The 26958-nt window shown below is 43.3% G+C and overlaps 1 protein-coding gene across 1 annotated transcript in view; it reads right to left on the bottom strand.

Moving 5' to 3' along the window:
* The window catches only part of SETD1B (SET domain containing 1B, histone lysine methyltransferase), a 1665584-nt gene that overhangs the window by 332104 nt on the left and 1306522 nt on the right, over positions 1-26958 (bottom strand). The window contains exon 17 of the mRNA XM_044068611.1: positions 393-556. Coding sequence (XP_043924546.1) covers positions 393-556 — 164 coding nt within the window. The remainder of the gene's footprint in view (positions 1-392; positions 557-26958) is intronic.

Raw genomic sequence — 26958 nt, 5'->3', positions numbered from 1 at the left:
GAGCGCTAACACAGATTTTGAAATTCTAGTTTATAAAATAGAATCTAATATAACACAGCCTCAAACACTGAACTAAGCATTACTCCAGCTGATAAACACATATCTAAATTAGAGAGGTGTACTAGCCAAAGAGGTTAACTAGAAAACCTAAGAGGAAAATGCTCCTTTTTGTGATGGAAATTACTACTTAGGAAGGACACCCATAATCACATAAAAAGGCCTATGTGGACCACCTAGTCCACTCACAGAAAGCAATCTAGATTCAAGACACTATCCAGATGATTCCTGTATTACTACTCAGACTGCTCTCTCAAGCAGAAAATCTATACTCCCTGTTTGTGAACGCCGATTGCCACTGTACAAAGTACTGGACAAAGCCTGACCATCGTTACCTGTGTATCAATTGGAGGCTCCTCTTCCAGTGTGCGGGTCTCAATGAGGTATCTGAGCTTATCCTTCTTGTCAATTTTGTAGTAACCTTCACTTCGAGCACATCCTGTGACATGTTCACGTAATCCATCATCCCTCTTCTTCTTTGGGGCAGAACTAGAGGAAGGTGAGTATGTCAAGGAAAACAAAAAACTAAAAAGATCTCTACAGATGCAAAGCACAGAAAGAAGGTACAGTTATTAGGAACTTATCATAAACTGTAGGTGTACATATATCCACTGCTGCAGCAATGGTAACTTCTCTGGTACTTCTATCTCAGAAGGAGCCATGTTCAGCCCGACTTGCACAGCTTTGTTTTCTACTAGTCAGGCATATGCCCTGCCACCCGGACATCAATTGCACAGGTTTGCTCATACCATTTTTAGTTCCTTTTTGTCCAGGTACCTACCACTGGTAAGGTCTGAGACCACAGCATGAAATGGTCCCTGAGGTGGTTTCTGACTAGAATGCTCATCCAGAAGGGACCTGGTAAGCTACCTCTATGTCAACCCAGGGAGAAAATGTGCCTTGTGAAGTAAAAGGGAGGGGGAGAAGTAAGGACTAAGGATGAATGGGTACCCACCCAAACTTAAAGGGACACCAGAAAGGCAGGAAGAAGGGTGGAGACACTGAGGGAAATAGTACTGTAACAGTGAACAAAACTCATACATCTACAATTATAAGTTTCTAATACAAATGCAATATATTCATCATGCAATCCACTCTTACAGTAATGAAAACTTCTTGGAAAGATTCCCAAAGATTATGAACATTAGGGTGTGTAGATTTGTGCAGAAATGGGTTACACGAGGCTTGAACCTGAAGTAGTATGCAGGTTGGAATGTTTAGAAATGTGTGACTTGATAAAGATATGGTTGCTTCCAGGACAAATGGAGTTCTGACCCTTTTAAAAAGGCTGTGTTTTTTTTTTTTTTTTTTTTTTTTTGCAGAACATGCTCTCATTTGTTGAAAAGCAGGAGGTGATGTAGTTAGCCATCAATTTGAAATTGCATGTTTAGAAACAGGTCGGCCCTCTGTCCCTTTTTGAATATAATGCAAGTAACACTGTTTCCCTTTACTCTTTTTGTTCAAATAATATCTGAGCTGGCTATACACATATAGGGAATACATTTTTTTCCCCTTTGTTTTGAAAGGTACGGTAGAAAACAAGGAAGTGAATGCTTTAATTCATGGACACCTCAGTTACTATTTTAGTGAGAGTTACTGCAACATGTGACTCTGTCCTTGTGGAAGGTGAAAAAGAGGACTTGACACAAGATGGCCTGCAGTTCTGAAACTCTCCTGGCAGAAATGAGTGCCACCAAAAAGTATGAGAGTAGGTACTTGAGTGGAACAGTAGCAGCTGGTTCAAAAGAAGGCCACATTAGCTTTTGTAGAGCATAATGGAGATACCTTGGTGGTGAAGACTCTGTATTAAGAGGCCTCAGGCGAAGGATCCCCTTTTTGAGGGACTGTTTTAGGCAGGAGGTTCTCAACACAGGCCTGCTGAAATGACAGGTAAATGTACCTTCAATGAGGCACAAGACAATACAGATATGAAAAGGTCTGACAGGCAGTTAAGGACCAAGTACATTGAGGACTGTGACAGGTTCAGGACCCTCTTCTGGCACCAAAGGGATATTTTGTTTTATATTCTGTTATGAATGATTTCCTTACATCAGGTTTCTTAGCCACCCTTAAAAGTCTTAAAAACATGTGCATGAGCAACCCCTTGTTTACTGTCAAGAGATTCACATGCCAAGATAGCACCAAAGGCTCTCCCCCACTACACTCACTAACAAACAGAACCAGTCTTGCCTAAACCAAAAGGGAGTTACCAGTAACACTTTTTTGCATGTCCTGTATTATCTTTTGTATTATGCCGAGGAGAGAGATTAAAGGAAAGATGTGAAGAAATAGACCTGCCCAGCTGACAGAGATAGCATCTTTCACCCAGGCCCCACTAGTTCTGCTTAGTTGATTTGCCAGCCTGCTGTCCAGAGATAGGCTATAGAATGCTGCGACTGTTATGCCTACCTGCTGGGCCAGGAGCCATGCTTCCATGGACAAGCTGCCTAGGTGGCAAGAGCATGTTCCCCATTGCTTACTGATGTGCCATATTGTTTTCAAGTTCCTAACTGATTTCAGGGCTTTCATAGTCAAAATCACTGCAACCATTTCCTTAACAATAACATGCCTTTTCCTTTGCAATCTGTCCTAAATCCCCTGGTTTTTCTGACCCGCTCCCACCAGACTGTGTCTGATGAGTCCATGATTAGTGTCTGGATATATGGTCAAAATCAGAAAGGAACTACTATGTTTAGGCTCACTTTTTGTATTCACCAAGAGATCTCCTTTTGATACAAGGTAGGAGACAGATAAGCAAATCCAGAGGATGTACATATCGACACCAACTGTATTACAGGTTCATATAAGTACAAGACCCTTTTAAGCCTAGCCAGTTTCCCTTTTCATGCTCAAAATAATCTATCCCATTTGGTTACAGGCTGGCCTTATCCATACCATAGCTGACAATTGTATATTATCTTAATGAGAATAACTGGGATCATACTACAGATAATTTGTAGGGACCCATGCACGGGATAAAGCATTAAGAAGCTGTCTCTGTTCATTAGTAGCACAAGGGGCAATCCTGAGGTAAATTTTCTGCTTCCTATTCATAAATCTAAGTTGCACTTGAAAATGGGCATGGATGAACTTTGTTTTATGCAGATGGGGAGCCTGTTCCACAGCAGCGGTATCCTCTGTGAGATGTACGAGTCCCTCCACACTGTTCTGTGATGTTGCAGAAGAGGTTTAAATCCCTAGACAGAGTATTTCTGATGTCATTTGACTTGCTGATGTGCAGTAAATCCATCAGTAATGGTTGGAGGATGCTTCGTATGCTAGACAGATTATGTTATCAAACATATTATATATTGTCTACACTTCTCTAATTCCAGATAAATAAATATTTAATAAATTAAAACAATTACTATTAAGATTTTTGTGGTATCCATTAAAACCAAGAACAGCTTACATAAATTAAATTAAGACACAAGATAAGGGAAGAACAGGATATTCTTTTAACTTGTATAACTCACATGAAGCTCAATGGAAATTGTTTCAAACAGTTAAAAAATGTAACTATAAGCATACATCAATAAAAAATAAATGAAAGTCTGTTTTTCCATTGGCTTTCGCACCAGAGTTTACAAATAGTTCTAACATTAGTAAAAAGGAAGAGTTAATGAGAACATTTTAAGTCTAACTGAAAGGAAACACTATGTTGTCAACAGATAAGATGATGAACAATTTTGAACTAGAACACATACTGGGTTTTATTACATAATATAAAGCAAACAATTATAGATAAAATACATTTTATACAAGGCATGGGAAATGGTAGCTATTCAAAAATCTTGAAATAGTTTCCACTGATTAATGTTGATGGTGTAAAACTACTTTAATCTATATTATATAAACTGATTTTAGAAACTGAACTAAGTCTTAATAAATTTTGAAATTTTGTAACTTAATATGATCTGAATGATATCAACAGTGATAATAACAGAGACTCAAATTCGAAGTCAGTAGGTTTAAAGACTTCCAGTAATTATTGGAAAGTATTTACATGGAAATATATACAAAAATACACTTTATAAAAAATCAATAATATTTATAAACCCTAAACACAACGTTTGCTGGTGATTCTCCCCAAAAGTATAATACAGCTGACTGGAAATATTTTTATAACTGAGAGAAGATGAAAGAATTTTGGGAAGATAAATCTTTTTTTACAATGTTGTGGACTAATAAATGCATTGTTTCAAATTTTTTAATATGATCAAATCTCCATTTCCTAGATGTATCATGTCATAATATTCTCTATTATAAAGGCTTCTAATTTTTGAAGAATTATAACAATGAATTAGAAAAGAAAATGTTTCAAGTTTTGTAAAGACTTTACTGACTCAACCTTTGTTGCATTCTACAAAGAAATGTGTATTACAGCAATACAATCTAACAGTAATAAATTTGATTTTAAATACTGGGTCAAATTAAAAACATTACTGGAAAAATACAGCTAAAGTCAAAATCAGTTATACATTATGCTGGAAAAGGAAATAATATTTAAAGTAATTTGTTAGTGTGACACAAATATTTGAATTTGTAAATAACTGTAAATAATTTATTGCATTCTTGTATTTTGTGTTATATGAAAATAAATAGTAAGTTTCTTAAAAGTAAGAAAAACATGAAAAATAGTAAATGTCTGTATTTCCTCTAATTGTTGCAAGAAATTATTGTTTTGTGTCTGAAACATCTAATATGACAGAAAACAAAACAAATTATCAAAACTTTGAAAAAAATTCCCTTGCTATGACGTGATGGGGTTGAAAAGTACTGACTCTTAAAAATCTTTTTCTCCTGAGGCAAAAAATGTTGTCAATCATTGTCTCTAGCCATGCCCATAGTAACAATGTTTGGTGGCTTTGGGGACAACTGTGATTCTGTGAGGTTCACACTGTGTCCCAAAGTCCAAGAGCATGAAAGGATAAATTATATATAGAGCTTCCCAAGTCACCTCTAGAGTTTCTGCCTGCATTACATCATCCAGATACAGGTAGATAAAAAACATCTAATATATGTGTGTGTGTGTGTGTGTGTGTGTGTGTGGGAGGGGGAGAGGCAGTGGCAAGCTACAACTCCATCTTAACTGTGGCATGAAAGAGTTTGGCTTTTAAATGGGTCTGGAGGAGTGGGAGCCAAGCATGGCTCCTTATCACTGATCACAAAGCTGCTGCCCTACAACATGCATCAACAGCATCATAGTAAAGCACTATTACATATGCGGCTACCTGTAAGAAAAGTACTTATCCCAGCAACAAATATTTTAGAGCCTTGTCTAGTATTTCCTCAGTCTTTTTCTTTAACTGAGAGAAGAGTGTCTCCTGGTATTCCAATATGTGGGCTAGAAGTACTGACGCCTGAAGTCTTGGGTGGCACAGATGTAGAACTTCTCCACAAATTAGACCAGAGCAGGATTTTACTCACCTTGTTTTTGGGAAGTGTTTTCTTACCTGAAGCCCTTGTAGATCACTTGCTGGCCTCCACAGACACATTGGCTGGATCAGTAACTATACATAAAAAATATATATATATTTGTAGGAATCCATAACCCTATAAAATGGCCTAGTTTACTGGAGGAAGAGTTTGGGGTATGGCTCCAAAGGTACACTACAAAATTCACCTATCCAGAACTCTACCACTGCGGATATTGCTAATGAGGTGGTTCAGGAAAGCCTATGGGGTTTCCTGTACCTTTTCTAGGCATATCAATGTATATCATATGTTGAGGATATCACAAAAACTCTCTGGATGTGTCCCTCAATCTCTTACTCATTCATAACTGGGAGATGAATCCAAATGCTCAGCTAACTAGATTAGATCCTGACAGGGTGTCTGTAAAGCAGGAAAAAATGAAGGCTTATCCAGCTCATGCCAATGCAAGATGGCAGATGTCCACTGCCTCAATGTCTTGGATTTGGACTTTGGCACTGCCATCTTACAGTTCATCAAATACAACTTGATGCCAACAACCTGAAATGCCACCGCACACCAAAACCCAAGGGATACCACTCTCGCCCCAGATATCAACAATACAGGTGTTGAAACTAGAGGTCTACAGAGTGATGTCTGAACCAACCAATGATGGTGAATTTGGGCCCAGGAGACGCACATCATCCAACAGCATACAGCCCCCTGAGAGGCAATATCAGAGGCTGCAGACTAATTTACAGATATCAGCGGTGGGGGCTGCAAACGTGCCCCTCTGGGTCAGATGCCTTTAAGGCTATGGAGGTCTATGGCATACAAATAGATATAATCATCCTCCTTGACATCATTCTTATGAGGGCACGTTTATTTTTTGTGGGATATCTGCAATAGACTTGGCTGATACCATGGAGGCATACAGACTTTTCCTTTGCAAATAAACCTGCAGAGGTTTGGCTCTCCACTTAAAGACCTTCTGGTTGACATGAACTCAATGAGGACAGCAGGGGACATTGTGATTAGGTCCCAAAACGAACAAACACTAAGTGCATTTTGCTGATGAATGACTGCAGAATACGCATCAATCTGAACTGTAGCAAGAAAGAATTAACAAGGGAAGAAATCTCTCATGACATCATGGTGACATCCAGTTGGGAAGGTGTTCACCTGGACATGACAAGAGTGCATAACCTTGGAAGTCAAACCCAGACATCTGGTTCTGCAGAGGCAGACGTCCAAAGAAGTTATCACCACTGAAACAAGAAAATATGGCAAACATCAGGAAGCATCTCTCAAGTGAGCTTATAAAGTTGAAAAAGATGACCTGTATCAACATGAAGAACTGGACCACATTCATTGATACCACATCAAAAAATATATATACAAACACATAGTGTTGCAAGTTTATCCATTTATCAAAAGTATTAGTTAACAGCAGTTTATATCTTTTGCTTTGATGCTTTCACTACAGAAAAGCACAGTATAAAAAAATCAACATCAGTCAAGCAGATAACACTCAATCTAGGTCACTGCAAAGCACTGTCTGGTTCAACAATACTATCAAATAAAACACTATACTTTGTCGGAGCTCTCCTCTGATCTCAAGTAAAAAGGGTCACAACCTGTCTGGACAGGCCGGTTAGCACAGTATAATGAAACAAGTTCATAGTAACTACTAGAAAATCTGTCTGCAGAGAATTAATAAGCCTAGCCAATAAACCATTTTGAAAAGCTCTTCTCAAACAGGGCAACACAAAATAACCTGGTGGTGGGGGTTATAACTGCATAATGTTTGGAAAAATTACAGTTTAATCAATTTCGGATAATGTGTTCAGAATATGGTGCAACCCTCAATTAGGAACTTGAACCAAATGGTAATAATAAATTACTACACCCTTCATAATACAGTTAGTATTCAATTCTACCAAGAAATAAAGATACTTACTTATACACAGATAACAGATATGTACACACTCCACATTAGCTGATCTGTGAGAAGGCCTTTTGTGGTGGGCAGATATGATTTCGGTTATGCCTTTTCATACTCCAATCTTGGCATGTTTCTGAATCATCTCTCATTTTCATGCTCACAGTGATTTTGTAATTCCTTTTGGCATGCACCTTGAAGTCACACACTAAGCTACGAGGGCCATGCATTCTCCTGTAACACTTCATCCCCTGAACAAGCACAGCCTGCACAGACAGACAAAATACATTGGTGTTCAGAAGTTATCATATTTGCAGTTTAGTGGGATAAACGGTGTAATCCTCACTGTTTGGGATCTCTTAGATTGTTAGTTACCTTTCTTATTAACTTCCTGCCCGCCTAGTGCACTACCCAGATAGCTTACTTCTTTTAAAATGAATGTGCTCTTCCTATTGTACTGCATAGACCCTTCCTACAAATTCACTTCATCAGCACTCGGTTAGAACTCCCTTGTCTAGTTCATATGCTGTTACTGTGATCTGAGGCAGAACTGCCTTTGGGCAAACTTTAGTGAAGGCAAAGGAGGAACTTCGCAATTTCTAGATCTCTGCTCATACAAATTGTGCTGTTTTACTATTGGCCAGGGAGCTTATTTCGAATTTTATTTGTAATTCCCTGCTATCGTAAGTTGCATGTGTTGTAAAGCACTTCTCACTCAGCTGTTTAACTGTGCACTGCATAGATACAAGAGCACTCAGAACCACTACTCCTATATAACCTACTCTAGAAACATTTAGTGTATTAAAGAGTCAGTAGTTGCACCAAGTGGCTCATTTGTCTTCATGTAAAACTTGTACTGTCTTAGACAGAAAACACTCCATTTAAGCAAATCCTAATCTTTTAGGTACTACTCCCCTCTCCAGCCCACAGCAGTAAGCAACATTAACCATGGATCTGCACTTTCCAACTGTTACGGTAGCTAGCTTGGTTTAAATGGTCACCTTAAGACAATGCAGCAACCATCTCATGTTCACTGACAAAGACCCACTACTTAAACAATTTGCAACAGTGTGTGTGAGGCATGTCATTATATAATGTTATTGGAGGAAAACCTCTCACATGAAGCCACTACAAATAAGGTTGCATGCACCACACTTCACCACTCAAACTATCTCAAGTACCTCAGCCCAAACAAAGATCCACATATACTGAGGCTCTTAAAATTAATCTACCTTAACCTTAAAGCCCATCCAGATGCAACAAGTACCCTCAGCAAAGTACAGCTGTGTAGGTAAACTTACCACAAAAACACATGTTTGAATGATGACTGCTGCAGTACTTTTAGTAACATGGGTTATAGCCTGCACAGGATACAATACAGAGCCAGCTTCCAAAGCTTCAGGGCACATTCCTTGTGCCCAAAAAAGTACAGTTTTGTACCTACCATAAATGTAGATGTTCGAGTGCTAATACAGCTGCAGTCATAACAGATGGGTTTTCCTGCCGTCAGGCGGGTCTTCGGTCGGCCGAATTCCAAAGTCTAGGTCCGGCGTCGGATGTCGTCGCTTCTTCCCTGACGTCAGTGCGACAGGGGTATAAAAGAACCAGCCGACGCCATTTTCTTCAGTTGTTCTTGCCCCAGATGTCAGGTGCCCCCAGAAGGAAGGCAAAACATAAATTTATGTAATAATGCAATGCAATATAATCAAAAAACAGTAGTTGCAAGCAAATACACCATAAAAGAATACCCCAATGAAGTTGTATGAGGGGGTGTTGGCCATTAGGCCTGTCCCAAGAGGGGGAGAAACCTGGACTGCAGCCGTATTAGCACTCGAACATCTACATTTATGGTAGGTACAAAACTGTACTATGTTCATCGTGCATACAGCTGCAGTCATAGCAGATGGGTAGCATCCCAAAGCTAAAAAAGGGGTGGTAGGCACTAAGAGGAACTAGGAGGAGCCAGAATGCCCTGCAAGACTGCAGTGGCAAAGCCCACTCCAGATATGGAGTATAATGGTAAGTGATAGTGCTTGGAGAAAGTATGTACAGAACTCCAAGTGGCTGCTTCCAAAATATCTTTGGTAGGAACCCCCCTGAGGAAAGCTGCGGAGGTAGCTGTGGCCCTTGTGGAGTGAGATCTGATGCCTGTAGGTACAGGTTTACCATGAAAAGAGTAACAAAAGCGTATACAGTGGGCTATCCATTTTGAGATTGTCTGTTTGGAGATAGGCTTCCCTTGAGCACCTGTAGCATAGGACACAAAGAGTTGCTCTGATTTTCTGAGAGGCTTTGTTCTGTCCAAGTAATAACGGAGCTGTCTGTGAATGTCCAAGGAATGTAGTAATCTCTCCCCTTTGTTTTGTGGATTAGGGTAAAAGGTAGGTAAGTGGATAGCCTGATTCAAGGCCACCCTGGATACTACCTTTGGCATAAAGGAAGGATTGGTTCGTAAAGAAACTCTGTCCTGATGGAAAATGATGAAAGGCTGCACAGCCATGAGGGCTTGTAGTTCCGAAACCCTGCGAGCTGAGGTGATATCCAGAAGGAAGGCTGTTTTCCATGACAAATATTGCAGTTCTGTTGAAGCAGCTGGCTCAAAAGGAGGCAGGGTCAGTTTTTCTAGAATGAAATTGAGGTCCCAAGCAGGTACTGGTTGCTTCCTTGGGGGTTTTATATTCTTAGCCCCTCTGAGGAACTGTCTTAAGAGAGGGTGAGAGAATAAAGGAGGATCGGTGTTGTATTCTGCAGAAATGGCTGAAGCATGGATTTTGATGGAGGAGAATGAAAGTCCACTGTTTAGCATCTCAGCTAGGTACTGTAATATTTGAGGTAAATTCAGTAATTCCAGGATTCTGACCCTTTTTCTGATTCCAGGCACAAAATCGTTTCCATTTTGCGGAGTAGGCTTTTCTAGTAGAAGGCCTTCTGGCCTCCAAAATGACATCCTGCACCTCCTTGGAGGGTAGGGTCTGTTGTGAATTTAAGGAATCCTCCATGCGGCTAGATTGAGTGTTTTCAGCTGACTGTGAAGAGTTTTGAAGTTGTGCTGAGTCAGTAGAAGAGGCATTAGAGGCAGGATCCATGGTGGGGAATGCGTCAGGCTCCTCAGGAGTGGGTACCAGTGTTGTCTTGGCCAGTCTGGAGCAATGAGAATCATCTTTGGTCTGTCTGCTCTGGCTTTTAATAGAACTTTGGGCAGCAGAGGAAAAGGTGGAAAGGCATAAACTCTCATTGCTGTCCAACTGAAAGAGAGTGCGTCCACTTTCCAGGCCTGTGGATGAAAGGTCCTTGAGCAGAATTTTGTCAATTGGTAATTTCTGTGGGTGGCAAACAGATCTATGTCTTGCCTTCCCCATGCTTGAATTATCTTTGCAAAGACTTGAGGATGCAACTTCCATTCGTGTGGATCTGTCATATTTCTGCTCAGGTTGTCTGCCAGCGTGTTTTCCTTCCCTGGCAGGAACTGTGCTTGAAGTTGGATTTGTAATTCCAGAGCCATGTTCCATAGAGACATGGCTAGCCTGCATAGGGGATATGAATGGGTTCCTCCCTGTTTGTTTATGTACCACAACACTGTGGTGTTGTCTGTCCTTATCAATAGCTGGCCTGGATGCAGTAGGTCTTTGAAAGCCATAATAACATTTATTACTGCTAGCATTTCCTTTTGATTGATGTGTAGGTGCTTTTCTTTTTGTGACCATTTGCCCTGAATGCACCGATCTGTCATGTGCGCCCCCCAGGCATAGCCCGAGGCGTCTGTTGTGATGACTTGATTTGCTTGAGGCTTGCAGAATGGGAGACCTATGTTTCTTTGGCATGCTTGAGCCCACCATAGAAATTCCTTTTGAAGACATGGAATCAGTGGTATAATTGTTTCCAAACTGTGGCTATGTTGAGACCATAAGTTTTTTAGGTACCATTGAACTTTCCTCATATGCAGCTTTGCACATGGGATTAGCAGGATGCAAGATGCCATGAATCCCAGAGCCTGCAGGATTTTCCTTGCAGTTAGCCTGGTGAGAGTTGCCAGTTTTCTGAAGTACTGAGTTAGTTGCCCTTGTTTCTCTGGCGTAAGGTAGGCCATCTGGGTGTTTGTATTCAAGCTGGCACCCAAGAAAATTATTGTTTGAGAGGGTATTAGTCTTGATTTCTTTTTGTTGACTGTGTATCCCAGAGAATTCAACAACATTATTACAAACGCCAGGTGTTTCCGAAGTATGTGCTTGCTGTCCGCTTGGATCAGGCAGTCGTCCAAATATGGGTATATTTGTATCCCTTGAAGTCTGCAGAAGGCAATTACTGATGCCAGGCATTTCGTGAACACTCTGGGCGCAGTAGATAAGCCAAAGGGCAATGCAGAGAATTGATAATGGGTTGAACCTGCAAGAAATCTGAGGTATCTTCTGCAATCTTGTCTGATTGGGACACGCAGGTATGCCTCCTTGAGGTCCAATGTTACCAGCCAAGACTCCTTGCCCAGCATGGGAAGAAGCTGCTGTAATTTGAGCATCTTGAATTTTGGTACGAGTAAATATGTGTTTAGGATGGATAGGTCCAAAATAGGTCTCCAATCTTTGCCCTTCCTTGGTACCAGGAATAGTCTGGAATAAAAACCTAGACCCTGTTCTTGTGCAGGTACCTCTTGAATAGCTTTCATGTCCATGAGATCTGAAATTAGTTTTTGTGCCTCTGCCCTTTGATTGTGTGCCTCTCATTTTTGGAAGGGTGTGAAAGTGTAATCTGTAGCCTCTGTCTATGATGTCCAGGATCCATTTGTCTTTTGTGACAATATGCCAATTTTTCGAAAATAATGCCAGTTTTCCGCCTAAAGGTGCTGCCATTTGAGCCTTGTTTGGCATGCAAAGGGGAAAGTAATTGGTTCTGCTTTCTGAATGGCTGTGAACTATCCTCACCACCTCTTGGTGTAGGTGCTTGCCAATGTCTGCCTCTAAATGATCCTTGCGATTGCCCTCTACCCCTCGGGCGCCTGTATCTACCTCTTTGAGGTCTGTCCGTGGCTGGAAAGAACCAATTTTTTGAAGGCCAATTTCTACTGAAACATGGTGGTTGTACCTGTAGAAAATCTTTCACTGTTTGCATTGATTTTGCCTTTTCCTCCATTTTCTTTAATACCAAACAATACATCTTTTTGAAGAGGTGCATCTAGTAATTTTGCTTTGACATGATCTGGTAAGGTTTGCTCTTTGAGCCAAGCATGTCTACGTATAACTGATCCTGTAACAGCAGCTTTACATGAGGCCTCTAAAGCATCAAAACCACATTGCAAGGTATGTTTACCCACTTGCTCTGCACTATGCAACCAATCCTGCAACTCCTTCAAGTCTGGTTGTTCAGGTTGCGACATTTTGCTTTTCAACTGAGATAACAAAATCTGTTGATACTTTAACATATGGAACTGACAGTTTAATGCCCTCATGGTTAAGGTGGCCAAGGTGTATACCTTTTTCCCCCACCTTTCTAAAACTCTGGAATCTCTCTCTGAAGGTAATGGATTTTTGGCAGTGGAGGCCTTAATTCCCTTGGGACCCTGTGAAATAGTTTCTGGGTCAGCCGCATGACTTTTGTATAGGAATTGGTGTGAATCAGGAACCCGGTAATACCTGTCAGGCTTGACTGGAGCTGGAGGTAAAGAATCTGGGTTAAGGCTGGCCTCTGAATACACATCATCTAGTATGTCCAAGACAGGAGGTATAGCCAGAGGCCTGTGCTGAGGGAGCAAGAGAAAATCCCTGAGCCTTTTCTTGGAATCTGAGTACTCTTGGCCTTCCCAGTGGAAGTGTTCCCTCAAGGTATGCAAGGTTTCCCCAAAAGAGAAATCCTCAGGGGGGAGACAGAGGGAATGGACTCCTCTGCATCAGAATCTTCAAAAGGGGAATATGAATGTTCCTGGTCCTCAGAATGTTCTGAAGTAATGTAGGCCTGGTCCGAGGAAGGGTATTCTTCCTCCACTCTGGGCCTTTTGTCCGAGGGGGTTGAGAACCCCTGATAAGAGTAATCAAATCCTCAGCCATTTTGAGCATCTGCTTTTTAGGCATGGGGCCTTGAGTGGGGCCCTGTGGAGCTTGTCTTTTAGTATGCATGGCTGCTTTAGATTTAGTGAAAGCCTTAATGGAAAAAGAAGAGGAGGGTCTGAAGACACCTTGAGAGGAGGCAGGCCTATCTAAACTGAGTTTCCCCGCCAAGAGTGGCTTCGGTATCTGTAGTCGGGGAGTGGGCCTAAGAGCCTGCGACCTCGGGCACAGAAGACACCGCTAATGAAGTGTCATCGGTAGTCAGGGGCTGCATAGGCGCCTCGCTGAGAACCGGAGCACCTGTAGTCTGCTTTAGCGTGGTGTCGGTAGAAGTCGTGGACCTTGTATGCTGGTCCTTATCTTTGCGGTTTTTTTACTCAAAACTGGAGTCGGAGTATCCAACGACATAATGTAATTAAACTTTTTGCCAAAATAGTGTTGGGCGAACTCCGCCCGACGCTTAATAGTGCGTCTGTTGAATGTAGCACAAAAACGACAGGCCGAGATGTTGTGGTCTGGGCCTAAGCAAGGAATATAGAGGGAATGGAAATCCTTGTGGTATTTGCTTCCCACATGAAATGCAATTATTAACTTTGTCTGACATCGGTCTGAGGCAAGAAAAGTTTCCCCAACAGGGTACTTAGCTTTTAGGAAGTCTTCGGTTGAAAAATATTCGTAATCTCAGGAGCTGGCCGACCGGCACTTGCGAACTGCTTCTGCTTCAGGCACCGCGCGGCAAGAAAGACTGAAGAAAATGGCATCGGCTGGTTCTTTTATACCCCTGTCGCACTAACGTCAGGGAAGAAGTGACGACATCAGATGCCGGACCTAGACTTTGGAATTCGGCTGACCGAGGACCTGCCTGACGGTAGGAAAACCCATCTGTTATGACTGCAGCTGTATGCATGATGAACATCATAGCTTAAGCTCAGATGACTAAAAAGACATATTTGGCTGCCAAGCCCTTCAGGGCTTTCATGCCAATAAAGAGAGGAAGGCTGATCACTGAAAGGACAATGCTAGGAATAATAAAAATATGTACTCACACCCTGACAAACAACACACCAAAAAAAAACAAAGTGGTGAGGGGAGGGAGTGGCTACAGCAACAGTGATCATTCAAACATCTACTGTTATGGAAGGTTTACCTACACAACAGTACTATGTTCATCATATTGATCAATGCAGTAGAAGCTTTAGCTACATGGGTAGATTACTCTTGCTTACTTCATTTGGGAGGTGGAGGGAGAAGAGTCCAGGAGTCCCACTGAGAATGGTCCTAGGAAAACCTGATATAGACCAAGATAAAGAGTTAGGATTGTAATGCTTTGTAAAAATATGTACAGAGGATCACGTTGCTGCTTCTAAAACGGTTCTAGCATCCAACTTTTTCCAAAATGCAAGAGATGAAACCAAGGCCTTGGCAGAGTTGTCCTTGAGCTTGCCTGGAAAAGTTTTGCTATCCTGAGTATAACAAAAGGTAATAGCCTCAGACAACCATTTAGGAATAGTCAATTTGATGCAGGCTGTCCCCTCTTACCTTAATAAAAAGTGAACAACTGCTACAAAATGACTTGTAGGTGTTTACCAGGCGAATGACCACAAGGTTTGTAAGCATAGCCATGCATCACAAATCTCCGACAAGTTCTCGTACCCTTGATAAGTGTAAGCAGTGGCTTGGGAAATGAAACATTTACAGGCTGCCTATGTCCATTAGAGACACAGGCGCCAGACCAGGGATGAATTTCATTTTAATCATCCAACTGTTCAAGTTACACTTGAACTGAGTTAGGGAGAAGTCTGCTTCACATGGGTGGGGAGCCTGTTCCAGAGAAGTAAACTCTGGGATACATACCCATCTCTCCAGTAGGTCCTATTTATTTAGAACGGGTAATTCTGATGCTGTCTCTTTTGCAGATATGCAGGAGTCCATAAGGGTGGGGTCTGACAATACCCTGTATGCCTGGCACAGATCTTCTTTCAACAGCCTGTAGGAGAGAGAATACAGGGGACAGGGCCTTGAGATGGTCTGCAAAGGACATGTTACTTATGCCCTATAGTCTTTTAGTGAGAAACCTCTGTGGATGTTCTAATTGTTGGATGTACCTGGTTAGGTATATACCAAAGGGGCACCCTACTTAATGACAGGACTGATGAATGCAGAATACAGTGGAACAATGACTTCCTTGGACTCAGATGCCATATCTTTACGTATAAGTTGCACAACATAGAATGATTTTCACACTACTGTAGACATGATGGTTACAAGGTTAGATTACTGTATATGTGTGTCCACAAGTCCCTGACTACTGGGTCAACTCTTAGGGGTGTGTTGTCAATATGACAGTTACCAAGGTTGGATAACTTCATAAAGGATACTATCATGTGTTTCTTGGTGTTTAGTTTTAGTGCATTGCTCTGACATGAGTTATTTGTCTGTGTTAGCCCTTCCCGGGGAACATTTGTGTCAGTGGGGGATTCTGTGACTGCTCCTATTTTGCAATTTACAAATTTAGTCAGCCAGAGGTCATTACATACAAATATTTCAAGCATGGGCATTAATGCCCTTCTAGCTTGCCAATATACCAAAACACGAGTTCCCACAAGTGTCCAGGCTGTTATTAAAAAAATATCTAACCTAGTACTTGCTTTAATGTAATTTAGTAGTCTGTTCGATTCATCAGCTACTCTGTCAGAGAGCCAGTTAGTACACAGTTTTCCTGCTTTAAATGTTGCTTTTGCACATTTATCAAGACCAAATGACATTATATCACTTGAAAAAGTTTTGACTACTTGCAGTTGTGCTTTTAGCTCCTCATCTGATGAGCTATACAGATTTAAATCATCGACAAAGAGAAGATGAGAGGTCTTTACATTTTCTTGTTTTCTAGGAGCCAATTTATAGCCATGGCCTAATCTGTTAAGTAGATCGCTTAAAGGGTTAAGGGCAAGACAGAATAGCAATGGTGACAGAGAGACACCCTGGAATACCCCCCTTTGAATTTTTATCCCTGGAATAATGTCCTTTATCATAGCTTAATTGCAAAGTGGTCTGCCACCATTTCATGGTCACTGTAATGCAATTGATCAGTGTAAGGTGTATCTTATACATTTTTAAACACTCTTATCCATGATTGTGGGATACTATCAAATGCTTTTCTTATAGTCAGTCCATGCCATACTTAGATTCTTTCCCTTTTGTACAGTCCTCCATTATGACTTTATTTAGCAACAGATGATCCTTTGTTCCATATGACTGTCTTTTATTACACTTTTGTTCTACTGCCATGATTGAATTTTCTTTTAAATGGCTATAAATTCTGTCAGCATCTATTCCCAGTGTATAGTTTATATGTTGTTAGTAAGCAAATTATCGTTCTATAAGTTTTAGAATAACTTGTAGGTTCACTCTTAAGTAGGAGCATTATTTTTCCTGTTAACCAGGTTGGTGTCTGTTTGGGGTGCACATATAAATGCTTCTTACTCATGGCTAAATCTTCATGCAAAGATGTTAATACTTTTAGCCAGAAGTTAGGTACCGGATCTGGGCCTGGGGTTTTCCAGTTGGAGGCTTTTCTTAACTTTATCTCAATCTCTCTGGCCATTACTTCATGCCGTTTCATATCTTGTACCTTTGAACTTCTTATTCTTTCCTTTACATCTTCTATCCATTTAGCATCTTTGTTATGTTCCACAGGATAGGGCGGCTGCAGTGGTGCAGCAGTTAGCATTACCACCTCACAGCAAAAGGTTCTCCGGTTCAATCCTCGGCTGGGGTGCCTTCTGTGCGGAGTCTGCATGTCCTCCCTGTGCTCACGTGGGTTTCCTCCAGGTGCTCCAGTTTCCTCCCACATCCCAAAGACATGCAGTAGGTGAACTGCGCACTCTAAACTGACCCTAGGCGTGAGTGCGTGTGTGTGTGCCTTCTGTGGAAGGTTGGGCGCTGGGGCTGGCAAATCAACACCGTAAAACTCCACTGCCAATCATGAGCGGACAGGTGATCTGCTGTGGTGACCCCTAACCGGGAAAAGCCAAAAGAAAAAGTTATGTTCCACAGGATTTTCATATATATTTCTTCAAAATGTATCTATTTCTTTTTTTCTTCTACATGGTTGTCTGATGATTCTCTAGCACTTTTTGATAACCCCAAACATTCCCAGAGGTAGTTGTCTGTAAATGCCCTACATACCTGAATAAGATGATCTCTTAGATATCTGTAAGAGACACTGTACAAGTTCAGATATTTTAGTTTTTCATAACTTAAATTTTCACATCCATGAATGCTCTTGGTACACTTCCGCTGTACTCTTTCCAGTTTACTCATGCTTGTTTTCTTAAAGGGTTTCCATATTGTTATTCCATACTTAAGTTTAGATCTAATGTAACTAACAAACAATTACTTCATCATTTTTGTTTTCCTAGACTTTATAAATCTTTTTATATAACCTATAGCTCTATAATAAGAAGTTATGTACCTACCATAACGTTCCATGTTAGTTGTCTTCTTCTTGCCTTCTTTCTTGCTGGATGGGTTCAGAGCCGATCCTCGGCTCCGACTCGGCCTATACTATAGCTCGAGAGCTATTTTTTACCGGCTCGAGGCAGCCCTATATCCCAAATACCATGCGCTAACTCCCAGTAGTCATGATATGGGAACCCTGGAAAAAAGGGGCAACATCATGAAATAGAAGGATCTCAGAACCTTCAAGTCTGTCTAGGCTAGGGGTCAGGAGGGAGGGACGCAAGAAAGAAGGCGAGAAGAAGACAGCTAACCTGGAACGTTATGGTAGGTACATAACTTCTTAATGTTAAGTTGCCATTCTCGCCTTCATTCTGCTGGATGGGACAGCATCCCTAGCACCTTCGTCCTGGGTGGCTCAACGGAACAGACTCCTGAGTACAGTGGAACCAAAGTCAGCTCTATTTCTGGAGGCTATATCCAGTTTGTAATGGGTAATAAAGGTATGTTGAGAAGCCCAAGTAGCTGCTGCACAAATGGCATCTAAAGGTAACCTTGCTTGAAAGGCTGTTGAAGTCGATAGCGACCTGGTTGAATGAGCCTTAGGTTTTGAAGGAAGTTGTTTATGTCTCAACTCGTAGACAAAGGTAATGATGGAAGCTAACCATCTGGAAAGGGTTACCTTTGAAACTGGAAGTCCTTTCCTCCCGTCAGCATAAGAAAGGAAGAGTTGTTCTGACTTCCTGAATTGTTTTGTTCTATCTAGATAATACCGCAATTGGCGATGAACATCCAAGGAATGTAGTTTCTGTTCAGCCTGGTTTGAATAATTTGGGAAGAAAACCGGCAAGTGAATAGTGTGATTCAGATTTGATTCAGAAGAAACTTTAGGTAGAAAGGAAGGGTTTGTTCTAAGAGCTACTCTGTCTTTATGAAAGACTAAATAAGGGGAACGGGTGGACAAGGCTTGAAGCTCCGACACTCTGCCGGCAGAAGTTATAGCCACTAGAAACAGAGTCTTCCAAGAGAGGAGCTTGAGAGAACAAGAAGCTGCAGGCTCAAAGGGAGGAAGAATTAGTGAAGATAACACTAAATTCAGGTCCCATTGTGGAGGAGGATCCTTAATGGGAGGTCTGAGTAAGAAAATGCCCTTGAGGAAGGCTTTGCAGAGTTTATGAGACATAATACTGGTTTCCGAAAGTCCTACATGGAAATTGGCAATGGCCGCTAGTTGAACTCTGATAGTGGCTGCCGATGAACCTGCATGAAAAAGCTCTGCCAGAAAGTCAAGAACTTTGTGAATTGGAGCATTAAAAGGGTCTAAGGACCTAGCTTGTGCCCAAATGGAGAAATGCTTCCATTTGCTCGCGTAAGTCTTCCTGGTATTAGACTTATGGGAGGCAATAATAATGTCACGGACAGGAAGAGAAATGAGGGGAAGCCTGGCTATGGTTGGAAGTGGAGCAACCAAGCTGTGAGGTTGAGAGACTGAAGAGACTGGTGCAGCTTGCCCGTCAGATGGGTCAAAAGATCTGGAAATGGTTCCAGATGCCAGGGCTGTTCCAGAAGGTATCGGTGCAGGAACGGAAACCATACTTGTGGAGGCCAGTAAGGAGCAATGAGGATAATTTTGGATCTCAATGCGGTTGCTTTCTGAATTAACTTTGGAATCAACGGAAAAGGGGGAAAAGCGTATAGAAGACCCCGAGGCCAATCATGGACTAGAGCGTCTCTGGGGGGGGGGGGTGGCCTGGTAGGGGGAAGAGAGTGAAGAAGTCGAGGCACTTGCTGTTTTGAGGTGTTGCAAAAAGGTCGCAGCAAGGCTGACCCCACTTCTGGAAAATTCTCTCTACTACCGCTTGATTTAGAGACCACTCGTGAGGCATGAGAATTGTTCTGCTCAATCTGTCCGCTATGACGTTGGATCTCCCGGGGATGTGCATTGCTATCAGAAACCGTTGAGAGGAGATCGCCCACTGCCAAAGTCTGAGTGCTTCTCGACATAGGGGGTAGGACTTTGTTCTGCCCTGCTTGTTTATGTACCACACTACGGACATATTGTCCGTTTAAACTGCTATAGTGCCTGTGGGAAGAGAGTCCTGAAGGGCTCGCAACGATAAAAGCACTGCTCTCATCTCTAGGACATTTATGTGCAGGTGGCATTCTAATTGTTGCCACGTGCCCTGGACAGTCCTGCCCTGATAATGCCCACCCCACCCAATCAGGGAGGCATCCGTTGTCACTGTGGCAACTGGAGGGGGAATAACAAAGGGTCTGCCCTGAAGAGGTTGAGGGGAGACTATCCACCAGGCGAGGTGTTTCTTGCAAGTCGGGGTTATCAATATGTTGTGTGTCATAGGAAGTTTTTGGTAGGACCACTGAAAGAAAAGCATCCACTGAAGAATTCTCATATGGAAGCGGGCTAAGGGAAGAAGGGGAATCGCTGCTGCCATGAGGCCCAATGTTTTCAGTACTAACTTGGCTTGAACTTTGTTGGACTGAATCAGAAGGTGGACATTCTGCCGTATATCTATCACTCTCTGAGGTGTTAAAGTTGCAGACATTTCTGTGGTGTTTAACACGGCGCCTATGAAGTTTATACATTGACAAGGTGACAAGAAGGATTTTGCAAAATTTATGGAAATACCTAACCTGTTGCAAATGTGAATGGTGTAATCCCTGGTTATGATAAAATGTTGCTTGGTGGTAGCAGTGATGAGCCAGTCATCTAAATATGGAAACACCTGGAATCCTTTTTGACTCAGGTGAGCCGTGACCACTGCCAAACATTTGGTAAACACCCGGGGGGCTGTGGTGAGACCAAAGGGCAGGGCTCTGAATTGGTAATAACTGGCTCCCAGCCGAAAGCGGAGAAACCTCCTGGAGCGCCTGTGTATCTTTATGTGATAGTACGCATCCTGTAGGTCTAACGAGCACATCTAGTTGTCTCTGCCCAAGAAGGGCAGAATGGACTGCAGCATTACCATCCGAAATGTTGTCTTCTGTACAGATTTGTTCAGTCTGTGGAGATCCAAAATGGTTCTCCAGTCTCCTGTCTTTTTTGGTACCAAAAAGAACCTGGAGTAGATTCCGGATCCTAGCTGGTCTACTGGGACTGCCTGGATGACTCTTTTTTTTTTTTTAACAGCTTTTCTATTTCCAGCTGTGCCTGACCCCTTTGTCCGGGTGGTACATCTGGGAGGGGTCTTGGCAATTGGTTTGGAGGGGAAATGAAGGGGATTTTGTAACCCTCGGATATAATCAACTGTACCCATTTGTCTTGAGAGAGGGATTGCCAGGCTTCCGGGTACAGAGATAATCTTCCCCCGACTGCCTCCGAAGGTGGACAGTCGGGCAGCTTCTCAGGGATGCTGAAAGGGTTGGTCAGGGAAGGACTCCCTGGAACCCTGGTTCTATGGACACCCTCTGCCCCTGCGGTGGCGTCTATTGTTGTTCCCCCCTGCCTCTAAGGGGAATTTCACCACATGCGACGGGCGCGACTCCCTGTGGTTTATGGAACCACATCTTTCCACCCTTCTGACCTTTGGGGTATGGTCTAGATGGTGTGGAAAAATGGACTCTCACGGCAGAGACAGTCTTACCATCTTGCTCGCACCTGGTGAGAGTATTCTTCACCTGAGGTCCAAACAATTCTGAACCATCAAAGGGGGTGTTGGTGAAGGACGGCTTGAAGGGATCAGCAAAATTACAGAGTCGCATCCAGGCATGACGTCTCAACGCAACACCTGTGCCTGCGGCCCTACTCGCTCCATTGGCTGCATACGAGATAAGCCGCATGGAGGAATTGGCAATAGAATTCAGGGTAGCCAGCTGGGAGTTAATCTTGTCCTGATACCCCGCAGCAGAAGGATCCTGTACAGTTTCACCCAGTTCTTTGGGCAAATCTCTCTGAAGGCAGGTGAAATGACATAGTTCAGCGATCGCATAGCAAAGGTCGCTGAAGCAAATGTCCACTTACCGTACCTGTCCATGGTCCTGGACTCTTTGTTAGGAGGATGAACAGGTACAGAAGGATCAGCTAATTCCTTCTTAGTGGCAGCTGCTACCACCACAGCATCTACAGAGACACCTTTGGTGAGAAATGTCTTGTCCACCAGAGCAGAAATAAATTTTGAAGACCTCCTAGGGGTAGGTTTCATGGAGTCAGGAACTGCCCACGCCTTTCTGGCCACCACTTCCATCAGTGGATCGAAAGGGGGGGACACCCAGGAGGTGGAAGGGCGAGATCCAAAGGCATCAAGGTAAACCGACTCGTCCTTGGAGGGTTTGAGTGTGGACCAATTCCCCCTCTGTTTCAGGATCTCTAGTATGTCTGAAAAGAAGACATCTTCAGAGGGGGATCTGGGGGAGCCCTCCGACTCATCCAAGTCGGTGTCCGAGGTTACAGACTCAGGGGAGTCTACGTGCTTCCTCTTGCACTTTCTTTTCCTAGGTGGCTCTCCTGAAGCTTCAGGGGAGGCCTCGGAGGAGGATGAGACACCCAAAGTGGGTACCCTATGCGTTGGATCTCTGCTATCAGTTGCAAGAGGATGGCCAGAGACCGTAACAGGCACTATGAAGGGAGGAGCAGAAGAACCCAACCTTGGAGCGGACACTGGATCCAGCACGCTCCTCATCACCTCGAAAGCCCCCCTATCAGGCACCAAAGACAGTCCCGGCTCCGAAGACACCAGAACCGCCCCCGGCACAGACAGAGAAGGCTCCGAGAATGATGTCGGGGCCGAACTAACCAGAGCCAATGCTCCGAGAGGGAGAGCGGGGTTGGTCAAGGGTCCGATGCCACTCGCCCCCTCGGAGCAGACAATGGAGTCTCGGCGCCCGGACTTCTCCACGGACGGTACCAATGAAGAAGTCGGAGCCAACAATGCCGGAGCCGAAGGTGGAAGTATCGGCTCTGACGTGGGCAAGGTTACGGTTCCGACAAACTCTGTCTCCAAACTCGACTGGAGAGTCGGAGGAGGAATCGAAGGCGGCACCGAGGGAGCCACAGTCTGGTGAGATGGGCTCTGGAGTATTTGGGCCAGTGCCTGAGATTTTATGAGTCTACTGACCACCCTCTCAATATTGTGGTTGGAAAGCCTAGACGACCTGAAGGAATGAGTCCTATGACTCCGCTCCGATAGAAGGGGTGATCTTGGAGCCGATCGGACGGACTCTAATGAAGGGGATCTAGAGCGCTTGCGCGCTGATGTCGGCTCCGATACAGGTTTCGGAGCAGGTACAATCTTGCTCACATCGGCTCCGACTGGAGCCGATGTCAGAGCGCTCTCAGTTTCGCCAGCCCTCGACTCAGAAGCTGGAGTCGAGGGCTTGGCGGGCTTAGACGACTTCCCCGAGCCAGACTTGGACGGGGAGTCATCGGATTTCAATAAGCCCCTCAAAATAAGTTTATTACGACGCTCCTGCAGGACTCTTGAACTAAATCCATGGCAGACGGAACAGGAGTCCTCCAGGTGCAAAACAAGCAGTAGACGCAAGAAGTGTGACCGTCTGTCAGAGACATTTTCTGACAGCACGAGTCACACTTCTTGAATCCCGAGACCTTTGCTTCTTTAGACATAGTTACCCTAAAAAACAGTAACACAGTCAGCACAACCACTCACTCAACTTTCACACCAAGGGGAAGTTAAGGGGCTGACTAAAACAACAACTCACACACACAATAATGGGGGAGAGAAAACAAAAACTAAGCATGTAGGCCCGATTAGAAAGTTTAACTAAAGGGGTGGGTAGGGCTTAACGAAAAAATTGCTAATAGGTAATTTAGGCAAAACTGTATCAATGGGAATTAATCTGACAAAAACTAACCTGAAGTTTTGAAGAATTTGTTAAAATTTCTTTTACTGACCTGAGCCGGCAAAAAAAGGCAACCTCGCAGCGAAGCGGCAAACGAGATCTGGAGAGTTAGCGCATGGTATTGTGGGATACAGGGCTGCCTTGAGCCGGTAAAAAATAGCTCTCGAGCTATAGTATAGGCAGAGTCGGAGCCAAGGATCGGCTCCGAACCCATCCAGCAAGAATGAAGGCGAGAATGACAACTTAACATCTATCATTAACCAATTGGTTGATATGATTAAAAAAACTCATAGCTGGATCTACTCATAAACCTAGGTCCTTAAATGAGTCTACAGTTTCAATCACTGCATGCCATATTAAATATTCACCTTTCAATTTAGGTCTCCTAAATCTCATATGCTTAGTTTTTGATGCACTTATCAGCATATTATTCTCCTGTGCCCAAATGGTCAACTTAGCCAAGTTATTTTGCAGATATGCTTTACCTGTAACACATGTAATCAGTTTACCCAGTTTCAGGTTGCCTGCATACAGACTGCAGAATACCTCAGATGAAAAAAGTTAGGTCTGAAAAATGCAATCTAAACAAGTAAGGGCCTAGGATAGAGCCCTGTGGGACACCCTGACTGTAACCAAGGATTTCACCTGTCCAGTTGGTGTATATTTGCCATGTCCTATTTGTAAGCCATGCAGCTATCCATCTTATCAAGAATACATCAACACCTAGTTGTACTAATTTATTGATCAGTGTTTTGTGTATGACCCTGTGAAATGCTGAAGTTAAATCTCTATATATTACATCACAGCACAATTTTTCATTTCTGTTATTATATTATTATAGAACATCATGTTACAGGTGGGTAACGGATCTTGTTTCAACATATACATGCTGATAGAATAGTTGTGTAAAATCTTACCATAACCATAGATGTCCTTCTCTTCCATGTTGCAGTATTCTAGTTATAGGATTTCCTGCTCTCAGGTGACTCGTACGTCGGCTCCTATACAAAAGCTTCAGCTTGGCTGTTGTAGCATGTGTGGGATGTCAGATGCAAGGCCATAATACCAGGGACCTCAAATGTGACGTCTGCACACACAATCCTCAGAACTTAAAAGGCCAGCAGGTAGAGTAGAAGGCCCAGCAGAAGGAATGCCAGTGGGGGTTAGGTATGGGACCTTGGTTTCCTTCAGTAGGATAGATAGGTCCAGGTTTTAGCTGGGGATAAAGGAGAATGAAGAGGGGGTAATGGTGGGTGGGTGGGTGGGAAGGAATACTGCAACATGGAAGAGAAGGACATCTATGATTATGGTAAGATTTTACACAACTATTCTATGTCCTTCTCTTCCTAGGTTGCAGTATTCTAGTTGTGGGAAGAGTACCACAGCTTACATGGATGAGAGGGTGGTGGATGCTGATAAGGATTCTACAAAGCCCTGTAGGATTGCTCTGGCGAATCCTGCACATGCTCTGGAGACTTGGTCAAGTTTGTAATGGTTGGTGAAAGTGTGGATAGTGGACCATGTGGCTGCTTCCATAATGGATGCCTTGTCCAGACCTTTTATGAAAGCCTTGGAGGAAGCCACTGCCCTGGTGAAATGGGCCTTTACTCCCACTGTTTTTTTTTCCATGGTGGGAGTAACAGAGAGAAATGGCTTTTCTGATCCAGCATGCAATGTTTGTTTGGAGACTGCCTTGCCCAGGGCTCTGGGGTGGAAGGAAACAAAGAGTTGCTTAGATTTCCTAATGGATTTGGTTTTGTCCAGGTAACATCTTAGTTGCTGTGCACATCCAGGGAGTGGAGTATCCTCTCTCCAATTCATTAGTGGGAGAGGGAAAGAAAGTGGAGTGATTGGTTTGGAGACAAGTCATTGATCACCTTGGGCATAAAGGAGGGATTAGTTCTCAGGGTGACTCTGTCCTTGTGCAAGGGGTGCAGGCCATTAAGGCTTAAAACTCTGAAACCCTTCTGGCTGAAGTGATAGCCGCTAGGACTGCTTTCCATGTACACATCTGTAGGGAAGATGTCCCAGTAGGTTCAAACGGGTGTTGGGTAAGTTCTTCCAGGATGTAGTTAAGGTCCCAGGGTGGAGGGAGAGGCTCATTTGGCAGTCTCATGTGTAACATCCCTTTAAGGAAGAGTTTTACGTTGAGCCTGGCTAGCAAGGGAGATCAAGAGGCAAGCAGGCTGATATAGCAGAAAGGTGTACTTTCCCTGAAGAATAGGAAAATCCACTTTTTATCAATTGACACACACAAGCAAGAACAAGGGGGTATCAGCAATGCAAGGGTCGCTGCTCTTGTCTAGACACCACTTAGTAAATCTTTCCCATTTAGCTAGGTAAGATTTTGTGGTTGTAGGTTTCCTGGCCTCCCTCAGGACTGAAAGCATGTCCTCTGAGTAATGGTGTCTGAAAGGGATCAAATGTTTATCACCCACAGAGTCAGGGATAACATCTGCAAGTGCGGGTGTAGGAGAGTTTATTTTTCTTGTGTCGGTAGGTCCCCCTTTTAGGGTAACTTGTAGTGATTGCCCTTGGCTAGATTGTGAAGTAGGGGGAACCAGTTCTGCCTTGGCCAGTAGGGAGTCACTAACAAGACTTTTGATTTGTCCTTGATTTTCAGGAGGACTTTCTGAATCATTGGGAAAGGGGGGGAGGCATAAAGAAACTTCCCCTCCAGAGATATTGAAAGCATTTACTCTCCATGCTAGAGGACAGTAGATCTTTGAGCAGAAGGTCTGCAGCTGCATGTTCTGGGGGGAGGCAAACAGGTCTATTTGTGGAGTACCCCACCGGTGGACTATTTTTAGGAAAACAGTCCTGTCCAGCATCCATTTGTGCTGTGGAGAGGATGAACTCCTTAGGGATCTGCTTGCTTGTTGTCCTGCGAGGGGATGTAGCTTACCTGCAGGGACAAGTTGTGGTGAGGGGCTAGGTCCCATATCAGCAGGGTAAGCCTGCACAGCTGATCAGACTTTATTCCTCCCTGTTTGCTGAGGTACCACATTACAGTGGTGTTGTTGGTCACTATCAGAAGCACCCCTGGCAAAAGTAGGGGGGTAAAGGTCTTTAAAGCTAGGAAAACTGCTGTAATTTCCCTGACATTGATGTGTTTGGCCTGTAGAGAAGGGTGCCATTGTTCCTGAACTCTGTAGGATGCCAGTATCACACCCCAACCTGAATCTGAGGCATATGTATGCATTATTTGGGTTGGGGTGGGGGGTAGTAGTGGAA

This window comes from Protopterus annectens, chromosome 4.part0 (assembly GCF_019279795.1).
Source record: "Protopterus annectens isolate FY-2018-M chromosome 4.part0, PAN1.0, whole genome shotgun sequence".
NCBI lineage: Eukaryota > Metazoa > Chordata > Ceratodontiformes > Protopteridae > Protopterus > Protopterus annectens.
The sequence above is the reverse complement of the archived record's forward strand: the minus strand, read 5'-3'. Positions and strand labels throughout refer to the sequence as shown.